At 39.8% G+C, this 16,607-nt stretch overlaps 1 protein-coding gene across 1 annotated transcript in view; it reads right to left on the bottom strand.

Moving 5' to 3' along the window:
• The window catches only part of ARFGAP3 (ARF GTPase activating protein 3), a 26,010-nt gene extending 9,403 nt beyond the window's left edge, over positions 1 to 16,607 (bottom strand). Inside the window, exons 1-10 of the mRNA XM_014889091.2 lie at positions 16,435 to 16,607; positions 10,770 to 10,888; positions 10,215 to 10,287; positions 7,946 to 8,077; positions 6,428 to 6,514; positions 5,044 to 5,125; positions 4,684 to 4,740; positions 3,537 to 3,583; positions 2,327 to 2,472; positions 142 to 267 (exon numbers count right to left, since the gene is read on the bottom strand). Of these exons, the coding sequence (XP_014744577.2) occupies positions 142 to 267; positions 2,327 to 2,472; positions 3,537 to 3,583; positions 4,684 to 4,740; positions 5,044 to 5,125; positions 6,428 to 6,514; positions 7,946 to 8,077; positions 10,215 to 10,287; positions 10,770 to 10,888; positions 16,435 to 16,503 (938 nt within the window). The 5' untranslated portion in view covers positions 16,504 to 16,607. The remainder of the gene's footprint in view (positions 1 to 141; positions 268 to 2,326; positions 2,473 to 3,536; positions 3,584 to 4,683; positions 4,741 to 5,043; positions 5,126 to 6,427; positions 6,515 to 7,945; positions 8,078 to 10,214; positions 10,288 to 10,769; positions 10,889 to 16,434) is intronic.

Here is a 16,607-nt window from a genome sequence, read left to right as displayed (position 1 = left end):
ATTGAGAAAGAGAAGATTTTTGGCTGACATTGCTCAAGTTTCCATAACACGCTCTAGTCCATTCTTCATTTCCTGAGTAAAATGAGGGATAAGTGCATAAAACCATGGTATTTCAAATACAGTTTCCAGAACTGCACATACCTCCTGTTGCTGCCCAATCCCATGCCAAGCCTCTCCAGTTCTGTTTTCTTCTTACCAGAGAGGTTTAAGGTTTCTTCTCTTGCTTTAATATCAAGATCTCTGTAGGCCAACCTTAGAGATGATACACTGGAAAAAAACCAAGAGTTACCAGAGAAATGTCCAATGCCACACTGAATGACAAGCCCAGAATATTTGTAGAAAATTAACAATATTTATTGTAGCACTGTATTTTCTAATGTCTTTCCTTCAGGCACATCTGGGCCCAGCTAAGTCTCCATTCCTTACCTCTGAACCATCTTAATATTTTCCAGTCACACCAGTGCAGCAGAGACTGAGGTTCTTCATCTTGATTACAGAATTGCAGAAATACTGCTTAAATGTAATTTGTCAGGTCAAAAGGGAAAAATTTTTATTCATTTTAATGAGCAACTCAGCAATATTTTAATTCCTAAGTCTCAATTGGCATGGAGGACAAATGAACTATCAGAAGAAAAGCAAATGAGACTTAGCATGCTGCTGGTAGATGTGCTGCAAAGCAGAAAGGAATAACTGATAACATCTACCCAGTACTTCAAACAGCCCTTCTCAGGAAATCTATTTTATGAACATCAAAATCTTATTTGCTGTTGATTAAAACAAATGGGAACACTGATCAAGTTTTTATAAGTAATTTCAGCTATCTATTGTTGTCAGTGCACAGCAGAAGAGAAATTGTCTACAAATTTAAAATCACACTTACATGTCTCAGAACTCCTCCTCCTTCTAAATACTAAACTACAACAGAATCACTTCCACTCCTGCCACATAACAAAGTCATATTGAATTAATTTAGTAAAGCTTATTACTCAAGCTTTTAAAATTAAAACCACCACACAAATTAGTTGGAAGCAAATGCAGTTTTAGCAGAGCTCACCCTTCCTTTCCTTTTGGTATCTGCTGCCACCTACAGTTAAAATTCCCAAATGATAATTTCAGGGAAATACAGTTCTCTTGCCTCCATGGGACTGGATCCATAAACTCAGTGTATGTGCATCCCTCGTGTTTACAAGCATTTTTTGAGTGTTTTGCCTACTGCAGAAAGGTTGCAGAACTTTTAATAAATGTTGGTTTGGATCTTTGGATTTATACATTTCTGACACAAAACCCAAGACAATACTTGGGACTTCCTAACTAAATCATACAATCAAAGGCAACATTGATAAAGAATAATAATACATGAACAACCCTTTTTTGATCACTTAGTTGTTACTTCAGATTCTCTCCACTGGTAGTTTTTGGCAATCACCAAGAACCATGATGTGGTTAAAACACTTCAAATGATGCCCTTGTGATTGGCATTTTTAATGCAACCAAAATACTAATTTCTGTAAGGACAACATAAAAGTGAGCAAAAGGAATGGGGAGGAGATTATAGACCAGAGACCTCGGTATCATGAGCAAAAAGTGATCCTGTAACTACGTAATAATTCAGAAAATTTCTTAAGAGGTTATAAGAAGGATTCTCTAGCACCTGACAGGATGTTAAGCTCTGTAACAGTGTACACTAAGCAACTATTTAGTAGTCTTAATTTTGATGATAACTAATGAAATATTAAAAACCAAAAGCACACTGCAGTGTGGAAGGAATCAGGAACAGCACCCTCTATGCTTTAGGGCTGTGTATTTATTAATTCAGGTGGATCAACAGATTCAAGGCCTCAGACAGAATTGTTCAAAGTGTTTTGGTGCAAATGAAGGCAGTACCAGTATAAATCAGCTGAAAACTTCATCAGGCAATTTGAGACATACTTAAACTTCCTCTGCTTTAACCCAGTAAGCACATGTTAAGCTGAATATTCCCTATGGTCTTAGAAAAACTGTTTTCAATAGTACTGAGTTCACTACACCAAACCAAAATAAACTAGGTAACTAGCATGAGATTAAAAATATTCAAGAGCCAAGAGTTTTCTAAATACTTAATTTTCTACAGTAACTCATTAACTGTTTAAACATATATTTAACAGAAAAAAAAAGGCACTGGGGGAATTACTGCTTGGCTCATTTTAGCCATATCTGTTTGGGCATTTCTTCAAAGAACTGAAGTTTTATTGGCATATGCTCATTTATGGTAGTATTTAAAATGCTGTCAATTAGCTCATTAAATCAGGCTTCATGGTTTACCAGTGTATAGTTAACTCATACTTACAGTGGCTCTTCTTTCTCAGTTTTCTTACTACTGTGAAGATCCTCTTGTTCCTTCATTTTATCTACAGCTTGTGCTTGTTTTTCAATCTCATTAAAGCTTTGGCTGCTCACTTTTTGGGCTCCCAAACCACCTTTTTTGGCACCAAGCTGGAATTATTGAAAAACAAAAAGCCAAGAGCCCCAATATTATAACTGAGACGATCAGCTCAGCTGACTCAATAGCCAGATGTGAAAGCAACAGCAAACACTACACCCTGTCTGGGAGCTGTCCCTGCAGACAGCAAGGGCAAAGTCCTTGCAGACTGCAAGGAGCAGAGAAAATACTTCTTCCCTTATTTTGGACTTGAAAATTCTGCTCCTGCTAATTATTCTTAGAAATTTAGTTAGCTTTGCAGTGAAGTCCCACAGAAAAATGGAACTACTCAGGTTTTAATTGTTCAGAGATTGGCAGGCTCAAATAAATACAATACATAGAACAACTTTGGTTTCTTTTGTTGTATAGGAATAATATAATAAATTTTGTTGCAATGGAACCATTATCAGATTTATAAAACACTCAAGACTGCAAATATGGATACAATGGTGCTGACTCAGATGGTAGCACAGCCCTCAAACTGCTGCTCTGAGTCTCCTCTGTGTTTCATTCCTCACCTGCAACACTACAGCAACAAATAAAATTCACAATGCACTTATCTTCACTTTTTATTGCTTTAAAGCCTTCATGTAAAAGCTCCAGGCCATGCACACATAGATCACCAACTGTACCTGCACCTGTCAACCCAGTTCTGTTCTCACTGGAAGGGAACAGATCTGCACAAACCACTCAGAATAAAAAATTCCTCTTGAGTATTAGGGTCTTCTAGGGGGAGCACAGAATCATGGGATTTAATCTAAATTATCTGCTCCAATAAACCTTCAAAATCTTCTGTCCTACAGTGGATCAGACTTAAAAAGAGTGACTCCCTGCAGCAAGCTGTTACCCTGATAGAGTTTGAGCTGCCAGAGCCACACATCCAAAACTTGAGCTGCCTTCCTCAGTCTTCCCCTGCCTTGAGCCATCCTTCTGAGACACTCAGTTCTCTTCATGCCTTTCTACAGGGATCAGATGCTCAGAAAGTGCTAAGATGCCATGCAGAAGCAAGTCTGTAAACTATCCTGAAATAAATGACCCATAATACAGTTAAAAATACTCATTGCTTACATACACTTACCCCCTTCTTAGCTTGATTTGGCTTCTTTTTTATGAAGGTGGTGTTCTCTGCAAGGATTAAATGTACATTAGTTAACATACAATTTTTATTAATTCCAGAACTGCAGAAGAAAATTTCCGTAACATCAACTGCAAAATAGTTACTGCCATTTATTTATTTTCATGTCTTTCTACACTGAGGGGCTGAGATACTAAACTGAGCTACAGAACAGAGCTGTGAATATCTCCAAGAAAATGTGGGGAGCTACCTTTGATTGGCATCTCTGGAAAATATACAACAGGAGTAAAATTGCAGCTCAGTTGTCTGTTGCAGGTTCCTGCTAGTTAACAGAACAGGAAAGCAGGACTTGCTCTTCTGAATCAGACTTGAGGTCCACCCACCCTCATACCACTTCCAAGATGAGTTTTTTCCTGTCTAGGAAGGCACTGGCTGTGTTCAAGCTCACCAGTGACACACAAAAAACGTACCTGCATCACTAGAACATCACAAGCATTATGAACAGCTCCTACTGGATTTCTGTGCATACAGAACTACTCTGAGCTGAAATTTGTGTGGAAAAGGGCAAACACAGAACAGAGATTCTTTCTTAAGACAGAACTTGTGATGTTCAAAACAAGAAAAGTTTAGGAGAATGTGTTAAAGATACAAATGAGAAAAGCAGGAAGTGCATCCAGTGAAGTTTTTTGTAGTCTCCAGCTCTAAAATAACCAAACCCAAATAAAAACAGTGATGAAGACAATACCTGCCTGAAGTATTGAAACAGACCCAGACAGCACTTCTTTACTACTACTATTTCTTGACTACTTCTGAGCTGCTGAGAATCAACACTTCATTCTCAGAAACCTGGTCCTGCAGGACAAGCCTCACAGTGACAAACCACCGAGGTATTTTACTCTATTCTATTTCCATCAGCTCTTTTTCCTTACTCACTGTATGATAAACTGCTCAGTGTTAAGTATGAGAGTCTGGTCATTGAAGGTATTGCATTATCAACGCAGGATTTTTCCAGTCCAAGTTTTTATGTTCAGACTTCTGAAAAGGGAGCAAAATCTATTTCCACAGCCCTTCCCTGGCACATATTCTCTGTCCAAAGGGACATCTGGGTTCCCTACACTTGCTGCTCTCTTCTGCTGCTTGCACTCATTACCTAATGGAGGCTGTGGGGATGTGCTAAGGCCATCAACACTTGGTCCATGTTCTGGTCCTAAAAGATAAGGAATATGAAGGGTTAGAATATCAGAAGACTCTTTAGAAATAATCAAGTACCAAAACACATCTCACTGTACTCAGGGTAGTGCCTGGCAGAGACACCATAATATGGTATTTCCATCACAGCTTTTCCCAGTCACTAAAAGAGCAGCAGAAATCCCAAATTCTTGTGTTATTAATCATGGTTAGGTTATTTAACTATTAAAGCATTATTATTAACTATTAAAGGGTAAAAAGAGACTAAACTAAGAAAATATCAGAAAAATGCAACTTATTGTTAACAGAGAATCAGTCTTACCTTCAGAGGATTCTGAAATGTTTTCTGAACTTTTCTGCTGGAGAGAAACTGGTTCTGGTAACATCCACTCTGTATCCTTTGCCTTGAAAAAAAACAAAATCAAAAGTGAACAGAAAATAGAATATAGCAAATAAATATAAGCACTTAGCTAAAGACTGTCTAAGCAACACTGATTTATTAATATTGAATTCTTACAATTACAACTTTTAGGGTTAAAACCTGTACTCAGAAGGGCAGCTATTAAAATTACAAGAAATGCCTACCTTTACTAAAAACAAGATGGTTTCAATCCACTCCTGAACACTTTTATTTCCCCTCTCAAGAGTTTTGTTTACTGTATGTTTGCCATCATATTATGGATTTAAAGTGTGCTTTAGATTTATTTATTGTATGCTGGATGATTAACTTACTATGGGGGTTTGTACAGAATTTTTTTTTTTTTTAATTTTTACCTCTTAAGACCTAGGCAGGTTTTTTTTTTGGACTTGACAAGGACTAATTAGTGTTGGATGTTTAATACTGACACATTGTTACACTAATGAGAAAGTTTATGTGTCTTTGTGAAACACACACATAAAAAAATCTCGGGAAAACCAACAGTAAACTAATTCGTTTTGTTGTACATTGTCAATGTAAAAAAAAGGAAATGTGTGAAGACAGAAAAAGTATTCTAAAAGTTTTATTCTAAGTTTTGTTCTTATTTTCTTATAATTTCTAATCATAAAGCTTTTCTTCATACCATTTAAAGTTAAGCCTGTTTTGCCTTCCTCCTAATCCTATCTCACAACAAAAAAATTTCAAATTAACAAACCAAAATTGATGTTTCTACCCAATTAAACCAAAACCACAACACTCAGATATAATCACCTCACCTTCTTCCCCACTAGAAGTTCTTGCACTTCCCATTTTCTACACATTTCATTTTTGATTGTGAGCAGTCCTGCCAACATCCCTGGTGTGTCCTCCCACTCCCTTCAAACACATCCCCCTCAACAGGCAGGTCTGTGACCAGGTCACAACAAATGTTTTAAATGTTTAAATGTTACACTTTGCTGATTGAAAACCTAAAGTACAACACAGTACATTTATATCAGAGCACTTCCAAGCAAGAAATCCTGGCTCCAAGTGGAATTGTTATGTCTACAGAAAAATAGATTTTCATTCCACATTTAGCTACTATTTGGGTCATTTAGAATGATCATCTTAGAAAGTGGTTCACAGCCAGGAAGAATTCTGAGACTCATGAGGAAATGCAGATACATATCAACTCCCTGACCTACCTTTTCTCTATAAAGTTTTCTTTCAGGGTTTAATCTTCACCATAGAGCTCACAGTCAACCAAAATGTTTAGAAAGCAAACAAGAATTAGACAGGTAATTTGTACCTTGGTAGAAACATGGGATGCAAAAAAATCTTCCTCCTCTTTGTTTTGAGGTGATGCTGGTGGCATTGCACATCCATCTGTCCACAGCTGAAATGAAGGGACAGAATTTTACACGTTAATTGCATGAATGTATTTTTTTCCAGTGCATTAATCTTAAAACTACTCTGTTTTGCTTTCAGATTAAAAATGTATTATTTTTTTTCTTGTCCATACTTTTTCCTTACAGATTTATCCAATGTCCAATAAATGATATTCCTTTTTTTATTAAATTCATACACATTTCATGTGTTCCTGGAGGATCAGCCAAGAGCTTTGAGCAAAGCCAGATCTCAGGGCTGGAGTCCCCACAGTGCCACAGGACTGCAGGACAGAATTACATACAACCTGTGACCTGCACTTCAAGATTACTCACAGGCAAATCTTTTCTCATGGCTCTTCCTACTCTATGCAGGAATAATGACCTCTGTCAGAAAGGACAGTGAAGGTACAACCAGCTCACCTCATCATTCAACAGTCAGCTCCATTAGCAAGTCAGAAAAGGAATTTTTTTAACGTATGACAGGTGAGGGCATGGTTGGTACTAAATGCAATTATCTGAATAATTCAGTAATTTAAATAGCACACAATCACTTAAGTTTGCAGTGCACAGCTAAAAACATTTACTAAATATTCAGTGAATTTTTCAATTATTTAATATCAAACAATTGGATGGAATCTGTAATTGAAGCAAGATAATCATAGTTCCTCAAAGAGTCATTTGGGGAACTTGCCATAAACTTAAGATACACGCAGGATATTGTACTTACCTGAACACATTTTACATCCTAAGCTGTTTACTAAGTCAAAAGAAATATTCTCTGAACTTAGTGATGTGAATTATATTGTCCATAGTATGAATGAATAAGAATGATCCATTAAATTTCACGGTGTTTGATGCAAAGATAAGAGAAAAAAATCAAGCCTTCTTGCATTTAATTTCCACTCACCTGATCAACTTCAAATGAACCAGTCACAAACTTCAACAATCTGAATTAAACAATCAAAACATGTTTTCTGTGCATGAAGAAGAGAACTGTTGTCAACCTTACCAAACATCTCAGAAATCAATTCTGGATACTTTACTTAACTCCAGTCAGCAACCTAACAATGTTTTGACAGCTTGCATGAACTGCCTCAGCATTTCTGCTGGAGAACAGCAAGTTCTACACAACTAATTTCCCAAATATTAGTTTTGTAGGGAAATAAAATAAAAAATACATTATTTACCTGTTCAAAACAAACCTCACTTAAATCACAGGTAGTCTGTAATTCCACTACAATTTTTCATGCTGTACTCTTCTAAATATCCAATTTCAGATAAGCAAAAACAAAACTACTACATGGTTCATGGAGAACCGGCCATGTCATCTGAAGCCTGATAATCTTTTGTATTACTAATTAGAAATTTCAAGTGACTTTAGAAGGAAAGAAGGTGAAGTTTTTCAGGAATCTCCAGGCCTCAGGACACACACTACTCACATCAGTCCCATGCTTCCTTGTGGCCTGTGTTGCAAGAGATTTGATTTTCTCCTTGTAGAGCTGAGCAGCACGGCTGTTGTACTTGGCGTTGGTGTCATTGGTTGTGCATCCATGTTGGTGGAAAAATGCAGACTGGCAAGCAGAACACAGAAAATGCTGTGAGGAACAGGCTTAAAAGCTAATGACATTTGACACAAAAATACATTGCAATGCAGCAAACTACTCTGCTCCTCTGCCTACATCTAATGTTTTAAATTATGGAGTCTAAGTAATCTGCAAAGTACAAAGTGAACTCCACTCTGATGACTAATTTACATATAAATAAAACAGAAAAAACTCAACACAACAGTGTGATGCTTTAAGAGCATATACAAATGCAAGCTTCCATTATATACAAAAAAATCCTTGTTCTGAAATTCAGTGATTAAGCAGAAGGAAGAGGTAAAATTAACTGCCAGTAGCTGTGCTCCACAGGACATTCCTAATATTCTAAAATACATTGCTTAGATTCATGTCTGTTAGGCTGGGGAGGTCAATGTATGTTCAATAGCATCAAAAAGAGTGTACAGAAATGGTCCTCCTCTAAAAGAAAGGGGTATTTATGCACATATCTATGTGCCCATATATGTTTATAGTCTTGTGTGTCTATATAAAATGAATAAATGAAGACTGTGCATTTCTGCATGTAAATATATACACCTATTAACTTGGTAGCCAGAGGGGCTTCTTAGAAACCCTAATTCCAATTACCACAGAGATCTGATCTGAAAGCACAAGGATCTAAGGACACTTTGGATTTTCTAGCTATCTAAAACACAGCAGGAAGCTCAGGACTGCTGTTATCCAAGATTCAGCATCATCAGGTAATTACAGAACACTAATGATTGATGTTAATCTAGCAATGCTTCTAGCCAATAGTTAATAAAATTGGAATTTGGTATTTAGCTGGAACCAAAAGGGAATGGCTTTTTAGTGCCATTAAAAGAAAAGTGTTAATTTTACTTCAAATGTCCAGACAATTTACCAATCTGTTTTTTCAAATTTCGAGTATTCATCTTCTGAAGTAATCCAAACCAGACCATTGAGAATTTAGGGTATTTGGGAAGTTGCTGAGGGTGTATTGCACCTCTTGGTACAATGTATGACAGGAAACAGTGACATCCAAGCAGGAAGGCAAAACCCCACAAAATTAAACAATTAAGGTTTATTGTTATTCATCTGTTAATAGGCTAAGATTAACTGCAGACTTTTTCAGACTTTGCTATCTCTTGTTTCCAACTGCCTCAAACCCTTTATATAGCAAAACTGATATAATTTAATCAAAGCTTTTAAACATTTGGCTAAAAAAGAAACTATTCTTAACATGAAATCTCCCTCTTCTCATTAGTTAAAACTGTGATTTTTACGTACTAAGTGGCAAAACAGAAACTTGATGAGGACATTCATATAACAGCAGTACTAACATGGAGAGGAATAACTTAGCAAGGACAGGCAGAAGAAAAAGAGGGAGAAGACACCATGTAACTGCTCAGACGTCTAAGCCTGAGATAGTGACTTGCTGCATGCCCAATTAAAAAAAAGTATTTATTTGGAAAATACAGAAGTGGAAGATAAGTAACAATGACCCTGAACTCAGCATTTTTTAAATGTAAACAGGAAAAAAATTAGAAAAACTCTAAAGACTTCAGGAAAGATGGTTAAAACTATGGAAAGCAAGCTTGGGTTAAGCTTCTTAAAGCACAAATGAAAAAATATAAGGGATAAGCATTTAGGGAATTAAAAGAAAAGCAGAAATTGCTTTTAGAAGTTGCATGTTCCCACTTCACTCAGGTGAAGTCAGACCTTGACTCCAGGGTGTCAGCTGGCAGTTCCATGGGGCTTGGCATGGCTTTTTCAGAGCCAGGGAAGGAATGATGGTCACAGGAAGAGGCCATAAGCTTGCTTTACAAGTCATTTTTGAGCAGCTGTCTAAATTAGACATGTACTGACAAGGAATTTAATCTGGCCTTTCCAGTGATTTTCATCACTGACTTCTAAGAAAAAAAAAACAAACACGTTTTCAGACTATACCAAAATAGAGAAGTTGCAAGAATGGAGGATAAAATCAGCATCCAGAGGAATTCTTTAAAAATGGGGAGGGGCGAGCTGTAACAAAGAAAAAGGACTGAAAAAATAAAAATAGGCCCAGGAAGAGAGGCAGTAAAGACAGACAACAATTTCCAAGCCTACCAAGCTTCAATGTGCAAAGCAAACACTCGAGAGTACTTACAGCATTTGCATTTCCTCCAACCTGCATGCATCTCAGCTGGAACCAGGACCAATTGGAATCCAGCTCTGTAGACCTAAACACAAAAAACGTTTTTAGTGTTACCACTAAAGCTATTTAAAAATCACTCTGCTTCTGGGTTTTTTTTTTCCAAATGTTTCCCTCCCCTCCTTTTTTTTTGTAATCTGTAGTTATTTATCAGTCCCCAAAAGGCCCTGAGTCAGCAGCTGGGATATTCACATGGAACAGGACAAGCTCAGGGTGCAGATTAATTGCACCACTGACTGCCTGAGTTCTACCCAAGTACCAGAACCACAGAATAGTTTGGCTTGGAAGGGAAAAACTCAGGTGCCACCACAATGAGCTGCTTCAGGAAGCAAAGCTGGCAAATTGAACACAATTCCCAAGAAGCTGTCAGATACAGCAAAGCCAACACAAACACTGCGAAGGTTTGAATCAGAAGCTGAGGGAAGAGTGGGTTTTCCTCTGTGAGCAGGAATGTGAACAAACAAAACTATGGAAAGATGGATTTTACTGTCAGAACACACCAATACTTACCGAATGAAACTCAAGTGAACGCCAAGGGACCGGTGGGTCCCTGAGCAATCGATACAGAGAAACACTCCATATGTGATGCTTGCCCAGCTGGGGTTCTTTGCTCCACAGTCAAAACACACCTTAAAGCAAACAAACAACAGTAACAGACCTTGAGCACAAGCAGCCTTTAATTACAGGGCAATGTAACACCCCTGCAGCGATCCGACTTCGTTAACTCATTCTTAGGATGTTTGTTGACATGACAACTCCATGTATCCTAATTTTAGACATTCAAAGAGGAGTTACACAATCTGCCCACACAACTACAGCCTCCCTATTCCCAAAAATACCCACGGCACACAGGTTGAGAAATCAGGTCAGAGAACCCACATCAGCCTAGTTCAAACACAGCGCTTCCAGCACTGCTGGAATAGGAAAGTGATTAAGAAATATTTCCCCAAGGGCAGGCTCTCCTCATGTTGCACCTGTGAGTCCCCAGAAAGCCATCAGCAGGATGCCATCATTATCTACTTTCCCATATTGAAACCTTGACCTTCAGGGCAATCCAGCTGTGTGAAGAAGGCCTCTGAGCACTGCTTATCCGGGCAGCCTCTGCAGATATTTGCATGATTCATCACACACCAATTGCCACATCAGCCTTTCCACCGTCTGTGCCTCGCTGGTTAAAAAGCAACCAGCTCCACAATTACTGCATGGACAAATCCAGGAATTTCCTACCCTCTGCCACCACGCTGGACCTCTAACATCCAGCCAAAACAGCAAGAGTTGTGTCTCTGTGTGTCTCACACACTCTGCAGGTCAGCAGGTCACGACTTTAAAGTCCTCTTTCAGCTATTCTGAATTTTGTGCTTCTTTGAGCAAGGAAAGCAAGAACCAGAAAAAAATTACCTGATACAAATCAATTATCAGATGAAAAGAACACAACAACTTTAAACAGAAACAGCTATTCTGAGTTAATGCCACGTGTACACATCTATTCCTGTATGACAGGATTTTATCTGGTCAATGTTTTTTCAGAGGTATCTGCAAAGGCTGCAGAGTATTTCTACAGTAAAAGCACCTAATGCCACCTAAAAGTGGCACCTAATAAGAAATAACTCCACAGAGAGTTTTACACACAAATTGACAACATTCCAATTTGCAACTTTATCCTTTAACATCCTCCTATAAACTTAATGCATCCTCAGATAGCAATGGAAGTTCTAGCTATATGCAGATATAAAAAATAAAGTTTATTCCAAGCCAAGTAGGGACATATGGAACAACATAAACAAGCCACAGAGCTTCCAGCACCTCCTTACCAAGCTGAACAACAAAATAAAAATAAAATGAAGATGTCTTCTTGCCAGAAACTTCCTCTGTAAACCTGGATAGAGAACCTTTGTCTCTATTTTTTTTTGTACATACACAAACAAGCTCTGAGTCTGGGCTTAAGTCATGTCACCCATCATGCATCCAAATTAATTTCAAGTACATGCCCAGGAGCAGTTTGAGGCTAAACTTCTCAGTTTAATGTGGGTCTATTTAGCTTGGGTAGTTCAAATTTATCAGGCACAAGCACAAGTCCACCAGCAGATCCAGCATTAACTCTTCCAACAATGGAACACTTCAAGGGTGACCTTCAGTTAAGGAATGAGTGGTAACACACACAGAAATCATGGAGATCACAACTCCTGCATGAGCAAGTCTTCTCAACAGGGACCTAATGCTTATTAATGTTATTTACATATCCCACTCCTGTGTGTGGAAATGGGGCATTCACTGGCACACAGCAGGAATGAAAGCAACACAGAATGGGTGACAACAGGAGAGGTTAGAGTGAGTTCCTGAAACAAGCTCAGGTGGTAGAATGGCACAGAAGGGGTGAGGGAAAAAGAAGAATGACTAAGACTCCATGTATGCCATATTCTAAGCAAACACACAGCTTAAGTTATCGGAACTTGTTCTTTTTTTCCAAATTCTTTTCAAGCAGGTCTTTAAAAACATGAGACTCATCTTCATTTTAAATTGACTATTTCAGGCTCTTTCTTACAAGGCCAAAGGAGGCAGGGGACAACAAAAAAGAAGATTCTACTTGCAACCAAAGCCAACAGAGCAACCCTGGTCTCACTTCTGATACAGGACAGCAAAGCTGACTTACAGCTGGAAGTCTTGTGGAAACTCCCTGGAGTACAAATGGGAAACGAGAATCTGGAATGGGTGGTTAAAAAAAAAGGTTTTAAAAGTTCAGTCATAAATATACCTGAGGATTCTCCTCCTTTCCCTTTCCTTTTCTCCAATTATGAGCACTCTGTAATTTCAACATCTTAAAGTCAATTGCATCACCTTGGAGTTGGCTGCCACAGCTCAGTAGCTTCACTCACACAGGAGTCCCTACCAGACACCTGTGGAGATTATTCACAGGCACAGAAATGTACCTTTCAGGACTGAGATGCAAGCAGGAACATCCAATTTTCTTCTGAAAACAAAGGAGAAACTGCTATTTCCATCAATGTTATGCAACAGAAACAGATGCATGTTTCATTAACATTTAGACTAATTTTGCTTAGTTTTCTCAATTTTTAAAGTGCTTCCCACCACATAAATTTTAAGAAGAATCAGGGGGAAGCAGTTAAAATCAATTTCAGAGCCACCCCATATAATTGTTTCCATTTTAAAAACAGACAAATTGTATTTTGTGTACAGATCTAGGTGTAACTAAAATATTAAAGTATTTATTAAAAATATATTTGAAGGATATGCTTAAATAATATAGTGATTTCAAAGTATACTTGCACGTTTTTTGTTTCTTTTGTGTTAAAACATTTCACAGTGTAGATTCAGGAAGAGTCACTTTGGAAAAAAACCAGCCAAAGACTTAACTGAGATGTTTGTACAAGAGCAAACACAGAGATTTGGGTAACATCCACAGCAAGCAGTCAATAAATCACAAGACATCCACCTTGCGCAAAACACCTACATTAATAAATAAATCAATTAAATATTGACATTGGCTATGGAAATGCAGCAATAAATAGCTGACAGAAATGCTATTTTTGGCACAAGCAGAAGAGGGGAGTGGGTTCAGCAAGAGCACTAACCCTGAGGTCAGGCTTACACAGAGACTTGCAGCTCCTGCTCTCTGAACCTCCCCTGGAACGGGGCTCCGGCCCAGGGCACATCCACACTTTGACATTCCCGGGCTGTGGATCCAGCTGCCTGAACACCAACCCAGCCGGAATTCAGGACACAGGGATCACTCAGCCAAGGTGATCTAAACCCCAGCAGCAACTCTTAGTCACCAGCCCCTGTCCCCAGATAAGCTTTCCTTCTTCTCCTGCATCAGCACTAATAATCCCAGCTGCTGATTCCTGGGAAGCAGCACTGGACTCAGAGCAAAGGTGGGGCCAACTCACAGCACAGCACCTGGCCAGGAATGCCAGCATAAGGGAGTTCCTTTTGCCACAGTTCCTTTTGTCACGGGAAGGCAAAAGGACTGCCTCTTCCACATTCTGGAAGTGTCATCTCAAAATGACTTAAGGGACACAAGATAATAGAGTCCATCCTGGGGCAAAACTCAACACAAACGCAAACTACACCCAAACACGCTGTAATAACAAAACTCAATTACTGATAAGCCATCAGCACAACACACACACTGGGAGTCCAAGCAGAGCCAGGAATCAAGCAAAGAAAAGAACCAGGTGGAAAAGAATGTAAAAACAACACTTTCAGAGGAACAGATCTATGACAGAATAAAAGAGACTTTCAGCACAGCCTGAGTGTGCAAGTCATGAAAAAGGCTGAGCTGTAAAGCTCAAACACTCAAGTTGACAATTTCAAGTAGCTTAAGGACTATGAACATCTTTATGGGTACAAAATACATCCTATTTAATACCTGTAACATGTTTGTTAAGTCATCAGGCAGCTGATCATCAGTCTGCTGTCATAAGGCAGCTCTACATTATGGAACACCCAAAGACATCAAGAACTCAAAACCTGATCACAAAGGGAACGGGCAGGCATTAAATTACAGATGATAATTTCAAGACAATTATAAAACATCACTTTCAACACATTCCAACCCACAAATTAAACTATTTAAATGACATTTTTTTCCTAAGCTCACATACACTAAGAACTACTGCAGAGCACCCAGAACAGTGTAAATGCACATGCCTGACTAGAGCAGGCAGCTCTTCCCAAACTCTACCTATAAACTGCACAGTTAATGCAAATCACTAAGCTTTTAATACAGAACCCTTTTCTGTATTTGCACTTTCCCATGTCTTTCTTCCCCAACAAAAAAAAAAAAAAAAAAAAAAGACTTACAAATAATAGGGGCAGAGAGACTGCTTAAGCAGAACACAACAGAAAGGAAACAAACACGAGAGGACAAACTGATGGAAGAAACAACTTCTACTCCAGGAGAACAGTCAGACAGACGGACATGGGAGACTTGTGAGATCTAAGCTGTTGTTTTCCACTCCCCCCCTCTGCCTTCTTAGGTCAACCAGACCGGGCATCACCGCATTGTTATCGAGTTCACTGTGCCTCAGCCACTTCTTTGCCCCTGGCCCACGGTGAGTGGCAGCACACATTGTGCTTGTATTGCTATGTCAACACTGAATTTCTACGTGGCATCTGACATGGGGAGACAGATACACCTGAGATATACACCTGACAGATACACAGGTACCACATCCATCAGATAAAATCTACAGGAACAAGGAATCCAGCACAGGGGAACTGCTCGAGGCACTCCGTATTTGCCAGGCAGGGCAGTACTTTCTAATTCTCCTGTGCTCCCAATACAGAAAAAGCATCACAAAAGCCCTAAACTACTCAATTTTCTGGCAGAGTGCCAATGAATTTCAGGAGCTTGTATTACATCTTCTCTTACCCTGGTTGCGAGACTAGGACCTTTCCTTGATAAACTTTTTACCCCAAGGCAAAGGCAAGTTTTAAGAATACTTTTGTTAGAAACTGAGCGTTCACCACTGAGCTCTGCTTTGAGAAACCAGCTCTGCAGTCTTAAAGAATTGCGTTCAAATAGTGGAAGTCAGTTTGGGACCACAGACAGATATCCGGATTCCTATTCCCAGAAAACAAACCCAACGTGTTTCTTTGTAAGGCTAATCCGAAGTTTCCTGGTGGGTGTGTATTTCACATACGTTCTCAGCGTACAGCGTGAAGCCAACACAGAGCAGCTGAAGGCACTTATGCCGACACCTGGCCAGCCCACACCTCCACACGCACAGGACACCGCAGAAACACCTTCACACGGCGGAAAAACCCACCTGAGCACGGGATAAGCCCGACAGGATTAAAAACCGACAAACTTTTACCATTGTGCCACTTCGTTGGATAATAAAAACAGGAGAGAAAAAAATAAACAAACACACACTCAACCCTACGTTGCAGCTGGCTGGGAACTTGTTTATGTGCCAGCGGAGCGGACCTGAGGTACAACACCTCCCTGCCCAAGGGCTCATCCCCTGGGATGCGGCATGCCGGCCCGAGGGTCGGGGGCAGACAGGGAAGAGCCACCCCGGGGACCCGCCGGGCCTGTCTGTACCGTGCCGTGCCGGGCTGCGGGCCCCGCGCCTCCCCCGCCCCGCCGGCTGTGCGACGTGTCACGGCGGCGGAGCGCTGCCCGCCGGCCCGGCCCGGCCCCTCAGCTTACCTTGTTGGTGGGCACGGAGCGGAGCCGCTTGAAGATGGCGGCGATGTCCTGCTTGCTGGGCTCGCACATGGCGCCGGGAGAACCGGCAGGGCCGCCGGGGAAGCCGCGAAGAAGAAGGGCCGGTGCTGCCGGGGTTGCCCGCGCCGCCGCTGCCGGGACGCTCCGCCCGCCGC

This window comes from Sturnus vulgaris, chromosome 5 (genome assembly GCF_052056855.1).
Source record: "Sturnus vulgaris isolate bStuVul1 chromosome 5, bStuVul1.hap1, whole genome shotgun sequence".
NCBI classification, from domain to species: Eukaryota; Metazoa; Chordata; class Aves; order Passeriformes; family Sturnidae; genus Sturnus; species Sturnus vulgaris.
Note: the sequence above shows the minus strand (reverse complement) of the source record. Positions and strands in the feature narration are given on the sequence as shown.